This window comes from Poromitra crassiceps (genome assembly GCF_964638095.1).
Source record: "Poromitra crassiceps genome assembly, chromosome: 2".
Lineage (NCBI taxonomy): Eukaryota > Metazoa > Chordata > Actinopteri > Beryciformes > Melamphaidae > Poromitra > Poromitra crassiceps.
The window spans coordinates 63767242-63781651 of record NC_139624.1 but is presented as its reverse complement, the minus strand read 5'-3'; the positions used below and the strand labels follow the sequence as shown (position 1 = coordinate 63781651).

Genomic DNA, 14410 nt, shown 5'->3' with positions numbered 1-14410 from the left:
AGAAGTGGGCTGCCCTCCTGGCAGGCTGTACAGGGAGTGTGAGCGAGGTGAAGGCTGTCCATTCAGCTGTGCCCAGGTCAGTGGCAGGGAGGGCTGCTATTCAGATGGCTGTGAGGAGGGCTGCCACTGCCCCCCCCAAACCTACCAACACCATGGACTCTGTCTCCAGGTTGGTTCCCCATCATCAGCATCATCGTCATTGTTATCTGTGGTCAAAATTGTGTATCTATTGTATCAAAATAAAATGTATTTTATTTTATTTTGCACATCAAAAAAGAAAACGAACAAACAATACAAAAATTGGTGGGTAGGCTGGGAGAGAAGGGAAGCCCGGAGGGCTTGAGTCCTCTATGATTAGATCATATACTGTAAGAAGAAAAGAAAAAGAAAGAAATATAAAGTTGTCCTAAGAAAATCTCCAAAGTTGACCTCCTGAATCTGAATATTATAGCAAAACATGGGACACAGGACAAAGTTAAGGGCAAAATACATAGGTTGAAAAATACGTAGGTAAGAAATATCCAAACAATATAAAATAAGCTATCACACACCTCCCTTAAATTGTAACTTACCCCCAAAACACTTTTTTTCAGCTTTTAACCAATATATATGACTTTGGGGGGGGTGTGTGAAGAATTCTGGTTTAAAATTTCCACATTTGAGACCAAACTGTTGCCATTGTACCATTTGTATCATTTTCAGCCGCATAACTGGCCTCAAATGAATGGGAGATTTGATACGTCGTGACGTCACGATGAACCAAAGACTATGGGATTTCAAGATAGTTACTCCCCTACTCCCCCTGTACCCTTTCCCGGCTCCTCACAACTCCAAGCCTATTCCCATTATGTCACAAGCATTTTCCTACCAATATGGTGCTACAATACACACAGCTTATTGGCTGTTTGTGTCACTTGACCTGTTAATCACCTGTTAATTGATTACAATCGCCTGTTATTTTCCTACCAACTCCTATGTAACACAATACTATCAATAAACGCCACTATAATCATAAAAGGAAGGAAATGGAATTGTGTTGCTGTAAATCATTCCCAACCTTTTTCATACTAAGGAGCCCTAATTTAGTTCACATTGTGGCAATGGACCCCCATATGATGAGATTTGGTCTCTCAGATGCAAATCTGATTTATTTTTTTATTTTTTATGTAGCCTAGATATGATTTTGTCCAGAATTCCATATTAGGTTGAGAGACAACAGAGAATGTCTAACAGCCTAAAATGTATTTTCCTGCTTCACTTTCGACGGGGAGGACTCGGAGAAGGCATGGTGAAGTGACACTCACCTCGCTCCGACTTATAGGCTACTCAGCTCCTGCAGCCTCACTGACGCTGTGCCCCTGTCTGTGAAAAGTGTCCTGTCCAGTCGCACCTTCGCAAACAGATGCGGGATTCCCGCAATCCTGTACCCAATCTCAGACACTGATTGTGCAGAAAAATCGCACACCAGCTATTTCTGTCTGTGTTTGTTTGTTGTTGCTCCGTGAGGGTTACAGAGCGCCCCATGCAGGAGGCTGTTTCGCCAGCCGGGGTCTGGGAGGAGGGAGGGGGAGAACGCTCTGCGGTCGAGAGGAAAACTTTTGCACAACTTTTGACAACAATCACGAAAAGGGGAGAAACGAAAATCAAAAAGGGACCTCATGGCGGTCTATATGGCAAGCTGGACAAGGGCATAACGTGGAGAAATCTCGCATTGTGTTACCCCAGAGCGGGGGGTTTGTCCTATTGTGCTGTGCTGCGGCAACCAGCCTCTCGCATCACTAGGCTCTCCTAACGATAGTTAGACAAGCCACACACACACATGATAGAAAAATAATTCAATTTCTAGTTCGCCACTGAATGGCCAAATTGATATAACTTTCAACCATTTTGAGCAACGCTGTTTCCATACAGGCCACCAGCGTTGGCTAGTTGTTGATATTTATAAAGATATTGCAGCTCTCATATAAATTATTTTCGAGGCGGTGGGCAAACTGTAATGGCGTCGATTTCCGGAAAAAAATCCTGAGCTGAGCACAGCCAAAGAGTATAGTATAGACTAGAGGATACGTCATTTCTTGGTTTTTCCCATAGGTTTTATCAAATCAAGCAGCATGCCGTTTTGTTACATATCTGGGTGGTAAGTCCCCCTTTAAATGTCTGCAAGTGTTTATATGTCAATCATGAGAGACTAGAGACCAGTTAATGAATAAAATATGTATTACAATAGCAAATTAATGATGCATTACAGAAAATGTGATGAGAATTAGGTATTGTTAATAGTGTTTGGCGCTTAGACACCACAGGGAGATATTGAGATAGAGCTGCATCAGCCATGAGCAGCAGCCAGATATATCCCCCTGTAAAGTCTAGATACTGGTGGTGGTGGTGGTGATGGTGATGGTGATGCCTCTCCTGAGACTGATGAGTCTATTCTACCCACTACTCCTTCACCTGCCTGACGCCCTTCCCCCCTTCCCCGGCCTCATCATCACCACCGACCCCTATCCTCCCCTCCTCTCTTCTTGGTCGATGCCACCAATGTGGACTCATGGATCCCTCAGATCACCCTCGTGGAACTCCTGATCATTTTCCCCCTTTTCACCTAGCTAATTAGCTAGTATTCCTCGAACTTACTAACACTTAAAGACTAAATTTTCTATTTATTTTTTGACTCTACCTTTTTACATTTTCAACTTTCTTCCCGGATCTTAGGATCATTTAAAGACTACATTTTCGTATTCCTTTTGTTGGACTCCTATTTACATTCTCAATTTTCTGTTCTTTTGTCAATTTTATTTCTATAATCTGAAACTCTGTAAATGGTTAGCCCGCCATCTTCTCGGCCTATCCCGGAGGGGGGTCCCCAGATGGGGTCCATAGTTGGGCCCCTACAGTACATCGGCCCTCACAAGGTTCCTCCTCAACAAGTCACTGAGGCAATCCATGTGGTGGAAAGGTTTCCTTGCGCGCACTGGGGGTGGAGGGGGCGCCGCTGTGTCCCGGCCTGGCCTTCTCTCCCACGCCTTATGTGTGTGGGGGACGGGGCCAGGGTGGGGGGCATCAGTGCTCTCCATCACTGGTAGAGGGATGCTGGTAGGTTAGAATAGCTTAGGTTAGGCGATAGATTAGCTACAGCCTAACTGTAGGCTGTAGAGAAGCGTTTTCGCACCAAGAAACGAAGTCGTCGATGACTTGGCCATGTCCTACATCATCGTCGTCAAGCAGACTGACGATGACAGAATCAGAGGTGATGTGACGCTATGCTATTGGTTAAATGAGACCAGGAGGGAAACAGCTGATTATTCAATTGAAGCCCGGAAGTTGACAGCTAATTTTGAGCGTGTGAGCAGATTTGAAGGGGTGGAGAAATAAGAAGTGAACTGAGGTGAAAAGTGCAGATTATAGTCTTCCTGATTGAACCTTCGTTAGAACTTAATTTAATTCAAAGTTGTCTTATAATGTCTATTTCTGTGTTTCAGGAGTGTCCATGTCTGGTAGACAGAGATTTCCTGGCCTCTCTACAGAGTGTTTCTGTCACACCTCTCTCCTCTCTGCTCCTCCATAATGTCTCTGAGGGAGTGGAGCTCCAGTCTGGAGACACGCTGGTGCATGACTGCAGCTCCTGGTGAGGAGAGAGTGAAAGCACTTCCTCTCATCATCATCGTCATCGTCATCACAACCAATCTTGTCATTGTCATAACATTGCTATGTCTCCCACATCATCATCATTATCATGACCATCACCATTACCATCAAATCTGTCATCATCTTTGTCGGTGTTGACATCATTGTCGTCATCATCATACATATCTGTCTATTGATTTTTCTGTATGTTTATGTATTAATTGAACACGTTTTAGGTTAGTAGTACAATATTCGCAGCATGTTTATCCCTTTCATTGTATCTGCTTTACTGAACACAACGGGGCTTCAAGTCCCTGGGTCTTACATTCAATTCCAAATGGAATTAAAAAGGTCTTAAAAAGACTGAAACTTGTTTTTCTGAAATCTGCAGACTTAGCAGCTTTGCTCGACAATTGGGCGCAAATTGCCTTTGTGTGTGTGTGTGTGTGTGTGTGTGTGTGTGTGTGTGCATGTGCGTGTGCGTGCGTGCGTGTGCGTGCGTGCGTGTCTTAGTCAGATTTTAACAGCTAGTTAAGGGATTCAAGCCAGAAATGTTATGGTTACAAGCCTACATCTCTTAACATTTGGGCTATCAGTGCCCCATCCTCATCTTTGTTGTCATCAACCCCTCAACCCATTAACACCGCAACTATGATCACATCTTCATTATCTTCTCTATTGGCGGACTGACATCTTACTGACATCTTTTGTCCTTCTGCTCCTTCTAGCTGGTGTGACCATGGCAAGTGGAACTGTTCGTTGGAGCATTGTCCAGTAGACGGTGGTCTGTCACCCTGGGGCCCCTGGAGCCCCTGCTCCCTGTCCTGTGGAGGTCTAGGACTGAAGACTCACTCCAGGGGCTGCACCCAGCCTGTCCCGGCCCACGGAGGGAGAGACTGCCAGGGGCCCCGCCAGGAAACAACCTACTGCCAAGCCCCTGACTGCCCAGGTACAGCAGGTAGTGTGTACGTACGTACATGCGTGCGTGGCACTATGTACAGTATGTGAGTTTGTGTGCACATCACTTGATATAGTATCTTGTATTTGCATTATAAATGGTCAAAATCTATCTCTGCCATGTAGATTAGTATTAATGCCTTGACCTACCTGTATTACAGTATATACAGTAATAGAGGAAATGTGATCACAGAGGGAAGATGTACTGTCAAGTGTTTGTGCCTGATTAATTGGTTTGGACTGATGATATCTCTTTCTACATGTTGGCAGTAATTGTTGGTCCAACAGAAGACCCAGCCATACCAGGTAAATTATCACTCCATACAATACTGTATACCAGCTTCTGTATTCCCTCCTTTACTCATTTATTTTCTCACTGACATTTTCTCTCTGAGCATTCTTCTTTTATTTTCACACCCCTAATGTCATTTTCTTTCTTTCAGCAACCAAATTTCCTTCATCAGAATAAAGATTTGAGTTCATTAATTCATTCCTTCAATCTCTCTCTCTCTCCACCTCCCATAGATGAGGATGCTGGCTTCTCTCCCTGGTCGCTGTGGAGTCCCTGTACTAAGACCTGCACTGATGCGCTCAGTCCGGCCATGAAGTCCCGTCATCGACGCTGTGTCAAACCTCCCTGTTCTGGAGACTCTCACCACGAGAAGGCCTGCAACCTGCCCCAGTGCCCAGGTACTACCACATGGATTATTTGTCCTTCTGTCTTTCTTTGCATGTCTACTGTTAAAAGGTCCCTTAAAAGGTGTCTAGGGTCAAAAGGCATAACAAGTCCAGGAAATAAAAGGAAATAAGATGAATTAAAGTGTACCAAAACAAGGTTTATTTAACAAAGGTTGGTTGAAATGATACAGGGTGGCCAATGCCCAACCAGATTACCTATAAATAAAATAAACTAGGCTATAAACAAAGACAAGTCTACCCTCCTTAACCTACAAAAAACAAAATGATTAACAAAAAGGGGCGACACACCCCTACAAGGCTTCCTGAATTAACATTAAACAGGAATCATGGACAGGAATCAGTAACCAGAACTCAAACAAAGTAGCTAAGTAGGCCAGTGAGTATGCAATGCAGTAACCAATCAGTTACAAGTAGCTATAGATGGTATTCGACCAGCATCATCACGGTCGCCACGGTCATATTGTTGACATACCGTCCTGCACGCACAGTGCTGCAGCTGACAACTAGTAACAGCCTTATTGTCGTTTCTGTTGCGTTAAGGTCTACAAAATAGAGATGGTGATGACAGCAATAAAAACCCCAGGGTTGTTGTTTGTATGCTGCCGTTAATGCCTGTAACACAACAGGAATGATAGAGGTAACGCTAACGGTGGCTAGCTTCCTATAAGAGCTGCTCTCACATAGGTTGTCACTAGTTGGGAGCAGCAGCGATATGTCAACAACATGGCCGCAGCGACCGTGATGACGCTGATCGAATACTATCTATAGAGCACCGCAAGAATGAGTCCAGAAGTAACACTTCGTCAGGGAAAATGGGGGATATGGGGATTTCTCTTAAATGCATAAAATAAGGTTTGTGGTTAACACGTTGACTGCCACTGACGTATTAATACGTCAAAAAAAATCCAGCGGTTCACTGCCATTGACGTATTAATACGTCAAAAAAAAAATTTTTTTTTTTTTTTGACGGTGCTACGTGGATCAATGCCCCCCGCGTCTCCTATGGAGATATTGGAAGTATTGAATGTGTATAATCTATTTTACCGACCAGCTAGGTGGCGACGGTCCTCTCCCGACAGAGAGAAAGTCAACCAAAAGCAGCCGCCTCCCGCGGCTGCTTCCTCCATTCTCAAGGAAATGGCTTGGCGATTTTACAGTCAGAAACGAACGAGCCTCATTCTCATACTGTAGGCGGGGACGCTTTCGCGCTGCTGCGGTGGGGGGTTCCAGAAATGGACTGGGTGGGCAGCATAAAGCCTAGAGTCGCACGGGGCTTCATCGGGGCTCTCAAACCCAAGAGACGAGTGAGACCTATCCACACTCGCTGCCAGGGAGGGAGGCTGCTCAAACTCGCTGCCAGGGAGGGAGGCTGGTCAAACTCGCAGCAGCAGCAGCAGCAGCAGAGCACTCGCTTGTGACAAACACAGGCTGAAAGCCACTAGACACGCCCACGGAGGGAGGAGTTGAAGGAGAGGGCGTTCGGAACTATATTGTTTGGATGTCTGATCTCTCACTGATGCCAAAAATAAATGGTTAAAGTGACTGTTCTGCCTGTTTGATTGAATTTCACAAAACTGCGATTATCTCAGCTTTCACTCTCAGACGCTAAAACCATGCTGTACTCAACGGCTAATATCTACATAACTACTAACTCTACAAACTAACTCTTTTAGACAGAGAAAGCACACATTCTATTAGTACTTTTGTGAACTTTGTGTTGACAAACTCCAAGCAGAAAAGAATCCTCGGCTCTTGTAAAATGAGCCAGAATCCTCAAAAAAACGGCTTGGCAAAAGCTACCTACAGCAAAAAAAAAACGGCTGGCAGTCAATGTGTTAACAAAAGTTTATGGGCGTGGTAATTTGTGTTCTTCACACACGTGGGCCACTTTATGACATTTGAAACATAAATGTGTTTTTTTAAACGCGATTTTCAGTAAACGTTTCAAAGGCATAAAAGTGGGCGTGTGTGAAGATTATCTCGCTGACCACAAATGACCACGCCCATAAACTTTTAACTACAGACCTTATTTCATGCATTTAAACAGGGCTTAAAATTCGGCGCGGGATTGTGAGATTCGCGCATCTTTTTGGAAATTCCCGCATATTTAAAATTTATAAAGGGGGAGTAATCCCGCAATGGTTTACGCCAGGGATATCAAGGGATATCAAGTTATAGTGAAATCAGGCCCACACCTCCCGCTCGCTCCCGAGGCGTGTGTACGAGGCTCTGCCGAGCCGCACTTCACACCAGGGTTGCCAGATAAATTTCCATAGATGTGCAGTTCCTTGGGCGGTTTTGTGTGCATTTTGGTGGGTTTTGAACTTTGTGCTGGAAATCATCAGCAGTATCTGGCAACACGGCTTAACACTCCAGGCCAGCCAGCGCAGGATCATCACTGCATGTAAAATCCACCTCATTAGCAGGTGATTCGGTTCACCCGAGTGAAAAACCAAGTGGAAAGAAAAACATTTGCACGCTAAAATGTTGTCTTTTGTTGAGAAGTGAACATGTCGCTGTCAAAAGGAAAACTAAATGTTGATGACGAGCACAGACGGTTTCAGGAGAAGTGGGAGAGTGATTATTTTTTCGTCGAGTTCAAAGGGAATGCCGCCGGCCTCATTTGCAAAGAGAAAATCGCCGTACTAAAACAATATAACCTGAAGCGAATAAGAGAATAAGCAGGGATGCAAACTAGTCACCTTTAGGTAACAGTGAGTCACCTTTTTCATCCCAAATAGGGCATGACTTGAGTCTAATTACTATGTCTTTTGTCATTGTGTTTTATCTGGAGACTAAGCAACCATAGGCTTTTGGTTGTATTAAAGCCTTTATTTTTTGTATTGAGTGATACACTTTACTAAAACACTCATATCATATTATTATGATACCCCAGGTGTGCCAACTACAGGTTAAGTAAAGATTAAGGTTATCGTATCGGCTGAAAAAATCCCCACCAAAGTCTATAAATCCCCCCTATCTGAAAAACATAAGGGGCGAATTCCCCCCCAGTTTGCAAAGTGAATTTTAAGCCCTGATTTAAGTGAAATCCCCAGTCTAAACCCCCATCATCATTCAGAAACCACGCCCAAAACGGGGGAAAACACAAACTCCTGTCCAATCCTGGTATTCTCCTATGTCACGTGGGAAAATGCAAAGTGCTCCGCAAACACTGACCCCCCAGTACCATCATCTTCTTCTTTTGAGTTTTATGGCGGTTGTGTTATGCCAGGGTGAGCGGACAAATGCAGAAGCAGAGGCTGAGGCAGTTCCAAGCGAACAGGGTATTTAATGAATGTTCAGGAGTGGCATGTGGCAGAAGGCAGGTGGAGCTGGCAGGCAGGCAGAGAAGCAGGCTGGAGTCAAGTTGGTGATCTGAGCAGAGAGAAAGGAACATGTTAGAACAGGCAGGCAGAACAGAACAGGATTTGTTGAATCTTCAATAATGGAGTTTTTAGGCTGGGGAGACTAACTGGTTGCAAGTCTATAATCCAGTGAGGACTGAGTGTGGAGCTGGAGCTTATATAGGCAGAGTTGATTGTCAAGTGCGTGCAGCTGTGATGTCCAGCCTCTAGCACACCATCTTGCAATCACATACAGAAAGAGAGAGACTTGGAGGCACAGGTTGGCAGTTTATAGTGCATTACCGCCACCTACTGGATTTAGTAGTTTTCGCAATTCTTTTATTATAATAAAAGTTATTTACAGTGAAATAAGTACGCGTCCACCCAAAGTGCTTAAATTCATAATCATTGTCCATACTATCACTCAGACGCAGTTGTCTGAATTTGGGCAAATGCGTCCCGCAGTATTTTATCCATCTCTGATCCAGATACGTCCATCACATCCAGGAACCTCTTAGCGGTGTCAACCACCATTTCCGTCCTCTCCGTCTTCCCAGTCATGCTAGTAGCATAGTTTATGAGCATTACTATGAAGGCCAGGAATTGTCTCTTGTCCATACAAATAACATCTAACAATGATCTGTCAGATTCATTTTCCTTCTCTGGATCCTTTGGCATAACCACCCTGTCCCATTCCTTTCCCCTCTCCACCTCGGCATATGATAATGCCTGTTCCTCTCTGATCCTACTCACCTCCCCTTCTTTCTTTCTTCTCGGACACTGAGCATCCCTCACATCATGATTTCCCTCGCAATGCAAGCACTTGGCTTGCCCCTTACTTACAACTTTCAATATCACTACCTGTTTTTCCACATCTTAGATATTGTTTTTTCTACTCACCGCAACCACATGCCTGTACTCCCGACAGCCAAAACACCTTAGAGGGGCTCGGTGAAAGGGCCTCACTCTGTAACACAGTCCATGCATTACACTCCCGGTGGCAATTCTTCATAAGTCAAGCACACACACCTACTCATCTCCTTCCTCCCGTCCCTAAATCTCGTCATTCTTCTCGCTTCACAGACTCCTTCCACTTCCAAAAATTCTTCGGCATCTACCGACACATCAACGTCACTCACCACTCCTCTTCCTGGCTACCGACCCAAGCGGAAAACATTTCACACTCAAGATCCTTATACTCATTTATCTCCAAAGCTTTTTCCATCTGACTCTCAAGACACACACTCAATCATAACCATACCACTTTCAGTAATCCTTACTGCCTGAATCTTCCCAATTTTCTCTGGAACAGCCATCGCCACCTCATGCGGAGCCTTAAAAATCCCGTACTGCCGTGTCACAACCACCATCCCAACCAGAAAATCGTCCCTTTCATCATCACTTGACTCGCTCAACTCTCCATGCTTCCTTATATTAATACTTTACATTAATCCATCTCTTATCCTCAGTTCGTATTTTGCCGCTACCAAACTCCTCCGACACTTCTTCCTCCATTACTTCCCCCCCAGTGCCATCTTGGAACACTGGAGCTTAAGTAGATTGCAGGTCTGAAGCAGCCAATCAGCAGTGATGACATCAGCCAATTGGTGTTGATTGTCAAACAGCTCCAGGTGAGGGCTCCTCACCTCAATCACGGCAGCAGAGGGGGCGTGTCTGGGACAGAGATAGTGTGGGGCATGGAAAGAAACAGAGCCACACACCAAACCAAAGCCAGGCTTTGGCACAGGCCATAACATCTACTTTTGATTTATTATTACAATTAATACATTCTTTGTATCAACCAATCTACGGTACAATAAATATCAATCTATCCAAGCAGCCATTCATCTTTGTTGCTGCTTTCCAGCATTAAACAATGCATGTGGTGTAAGCTACCTTGGTGTCTTTGTGCATACTGGAAGGTTCATTAAAATGGCTATTTGTACCTTGCTGGGCTGTGAATAATGTAATTGAATTATGAGAATCTGAAGTCATTTATATGCTGATAGAAGCCTTTCAGTTGAATTCCCTTCCAAAACATGACCTTATTTTCAGTTACAAGCCGCCGAATGTTAAGTGTGAATAAGCATGTCAGTCAACTTGGTAAGGGTAAGAGTTTATTTATCAGTTAATTACGCTTATTGAATTTTAACATGGCTCAAATCTTGGTACACACGTTATTCATTTTTGTCTCAAAGGGGGGGGGGTGAGACATAGGGATTGCATTTTCCGTCTGTCTGTGTGAAAGGTCAATGAAATCAAGTTAAACATATAGAGACACTGCAAGAAATAGGCCGCGTTGTGTGGTGGGCTGCACACACAACAAATGTAAAAAATCGCAAATTAAAGTTTTTTTGTACTCCTGAGCAAAACAAGGAAGCCATTGAGAATTGGTGAGAAGAAAATGTGGATTTAGCTGTCAAGGAAGTAAGTTGGAGTGTTCATCTTCTGTATATATCTTTGTGTGCAACATGCAACCATGCACGTGACATAGGGGAATGCCAGGATTGGAGGGGGGCTTTCTGTTTTCCCCCGTCTTGGGCGTGGTTTCTGAATGATGACGCGTTACGCAGTGTCTCTATGCCTGCCTATATGTAACAGCTAATGGCCGCGTTTCCCAAATAAGAACGTTCTTAAGGAGTCTGTATCATCATGGTGCAGGTTAAAAAAATGATTACAGTGAAAATATTCCAAAAAGACAAAGATTTCCCCCCCACAGGCCCCCTAGGGTATAGATATGGAGGAAAAGGTGGCATTTTATAAATGGGTGTGTGACATAACAACAAGGTGACAGATACCAGGGCAGACATAAAACCACTCAGAAATCCTCATATTTTGGGCTGAAAAATGTGACTGTCACCTAAAGGTGACTAGTTTGCATCCCTGTGACATCACAAGTGTTAGTTACATGAAATGGACCAGTGCCGGCTGCTGGTTACAAAAACGAGTCTAAATGCAGCTATGTGTGATTAAAAAAAAAAATCCCCCCAAATCCCATTGCTATATACCCCTTCGACATATTAATGCAATGTGGTCTCCAACCTGCACCTTGCTCTTTAAGAAGGCTCCAAAGAAGAGGTCAGCTAAGACGGAGCCTTAAGAAAAGAGTGTTTCCCAAACGCGTTCTTAATGCCCTTCTTAAGACAGCGCTAAAGAAGGCTGTTAAGAAGCATCTTAACTGTATCTGTGGTCCAACTCTGCTCAATTAACAGCAGACACCAGCTGATCCAATTTAAAGTCATTCACCGTCTCCATCATTATTCCAAGTCTAGGTTGCACAAGATCTACCCTTCTGTCTCACCATTATGTGATAGGTGTCGGGTGTTAGAGAGTACATTGTCCCATGCTTTTTGGTTTTGTCCTTCACTATCCAGTTTTTGGGCCAAAATATTTGACTGGTACTCTAAGGCCTATAAAACAACCCTTCAGCCGGAGGCGGGACTCACCATCTTCGGCTGCTCGTAATCCTCTCTGCTCCTCCCTATGGCTGTGCAACAGTCTCTGACACAGGGGACGACTGTCGCCAAGAGACTCATTCTGAGGGACTGGAACTCTCCCTCTACACCTTCTTTTCAGCTGTGGCTGACGGACATGATCTCGGTTATACGTATGGAGAGGCTCCGGTTCTTGAGGACCAATTCTCTTGGGAAGTTGTTGGTTATCTGGGATCAGTTTCTGGCCTATTTGGATGAGGTTACTAGTGATACGTGACTCACCTTCTCATGGACCCTTTGCGTGGGATCCCACACACATCTCTTGCAGGCACGTGGGCACCTTACGCGGCTGGTAGTGCCAAGCTGTAGTATTGGAATGTGAATTATATGTTTGTTTTGTTTTTCTTTCTTTCTCTGTCTGAGCCTTTTTACGTTTTGAAAATTGCAAAATAAAATCTATATATAAAAAAAGAAGCTGTCCACCATCTTGGTGCTGAAAACAAATCAATCGATGCCAGGCTAATCGATTGTTCCACATAATTACATGCTCCCAAATGAAGTTTTGATGTAACAAGGGGCGTTCTACTCAATCGGGAAACGCGTTTGCTTCTTACGGGAGCCTTAAGAAGGGTCTAAGAAGCTTCTTAGCGCTAAGAAGCTTTTGGGAAACCCGGCCATTAATAAGGACGTTGTCAGTCTGCTCAGATTGGAGGAGTGATATTTTAGTGATGAGGCCGTGGTGTGCTGTTATGCTCATTTGAGAACGGTCCAAATGTCTAGTTGACCAATCAGATTGCTGGGTTGGAACTACGTGTTGTATAATGAAGCCATTGCTCAGTAAACATTGCCTGGGTAACCAATTTTTTTAAATAGAATATGATTAACATTGGCATTTTGAGGAAGAAGTATTATGAATCTCATCTGTTTACCCCAGTAAAATATCTGCCAACAAACTGTACAGTTTGCACATAAATAATACTGTGTGTGTGTGTGTGTGTGTGTGTGTGTGTGTGTGTGTGTGTGTGTGTGTGTGTGTGTGTGTGTGTGTGTGTGCGCGCACGTGCGCATGAGGGGGAAAAAGGAGAGCATAACATATCTTATTCATAATGCTCTAATTCTCATATTTTATGCATCACTTATACACCATTGTCAAACACTGAACACTTGGCTGTGACTGTGGGTTAAAGGTTCTTCATGTTTTAATTTTCCAAATTCATTTTGAGATATTAGTATAATTACCATGAATAACTTCTAGTGTAAACAAAGTGAACGTTTTCAAAGTTCCTTGCAATGTCAGATGGTGGAAGGAGTGACAGGCCAATGTGGAAAAATCACTTCCAACATGTTTATCCTCTTCAGTAAAGAGAAAAAGAAAACACACATGGAACCATGCAACGGATGGGGACAAAAGCAACAGGGTTTGAGAAACACATTGATGATGTTTAAAAATGCTGCGCATAGCAACTTTTTATATGGTGTGTGTGTGTGTGTGTGTGTGTGTGTGTGTGTGTGTGTGTGTGTGTGTGTGTGTGTGTGTGTGTCAGATGGCGGTGAGGTATGTGTGGGGGAGGGTTGTGCCTGGAGGAACTGTTCGTGGATGGAGTGGGGGGACTGGGCTTCATGTTCGCGGTCCTGCGGTGTCGGGCAGCAGCAGAGGATTCGGACCTTCCTCATCCCCGGAACCAACGGCTCGTGGTGTGAAGACATCCTGGGAGGAAACCTGGAGCATCGCTTCTGTAACATAAGGCCCTGCCGAGGTCAGCCAACTGCACAGGCCTTTAGCACTGAACATTTGAAAATACCACTAAATTGGAAAACTTGAGAATGAATGGTTTATTTAGTCTTATGAGTAGCTGTTTTATAGTGTTTTGAGCACATACCCTGTAGTGCTCGGAAATTTCTTCAGAAATCTTCTTTTAATTAAGTTCTAACTATGAGATCAGTGTTTCTTTCCTCCTTCTTCTCCGAGAAGTCATCTTCAGTCATATTAGCGAAATGATTTAAGTGCTTTTGTGTCTGTCTGTCTGTCTGTCTGTCTGTCTGTCTGTCTGTCTGTCTGTCTGTCTGTCTGTTTATGTGTGTGCCTGTGTGCCACAGTGGACGGAGGTTGGTCGAGGTGGAGTCCCTGGTCGCGCTGTGATAAGCGCTGTGGCGGTGGCCGCTCCATACGCACGCGTTCCTGCTCCAGCCCTCCACCTAAGAACGGAGGGAAGAAGTGTGAAGGAGAGAAGAACCAGGTCAAACCCTGCAACACCAAACCCTGTGGTGAGATAGACACAGCATGTATACACACACACACACACACACACACACACACACACACACACACACACACACACACACACACACACA

General features: G+C 44.3%; 1 protein-coding gene across 1 annotated transcript in view; it reads left to right on the top strand.

The window, feature by feature from the left end:
• Positions 1 to 14410, top strand: part of sspo (SCO-spondin) — a gene marked incomplete at both ends in the record, with an annotated part of 269200 nt that overhangs the window by 152053 nt on the left and 102737 nt on the right. The window contains 7 exons of the mRNA XM_083632012.1: positions 3 to 169; positions 3480 to 3625; positions 4353 to 4573; positions 4852 to 4887; positions 5107 to 5271; positions 13603 to 13815; positions 14156 to 14323. Of these exons, the coding sequence (XP_083488138.1) occupies positions 3 to 169; positions 3480 to 3625; positions 4353 to 4573; positions 4852 to 4887; positions 5107 to 5271; positions 13603 to 13815; positions 14156 to 14323 (1116 nt within the window). The remainder of the gene's footprint in view (positions 1 to 2; positions 170 to 3479; positions 3626 to 4352; positions 4574 to 4851; positions 4888 to 5106; positions 5272 to 13602; positions 13816 to 14155; positions 14324 to 14410) is intronic.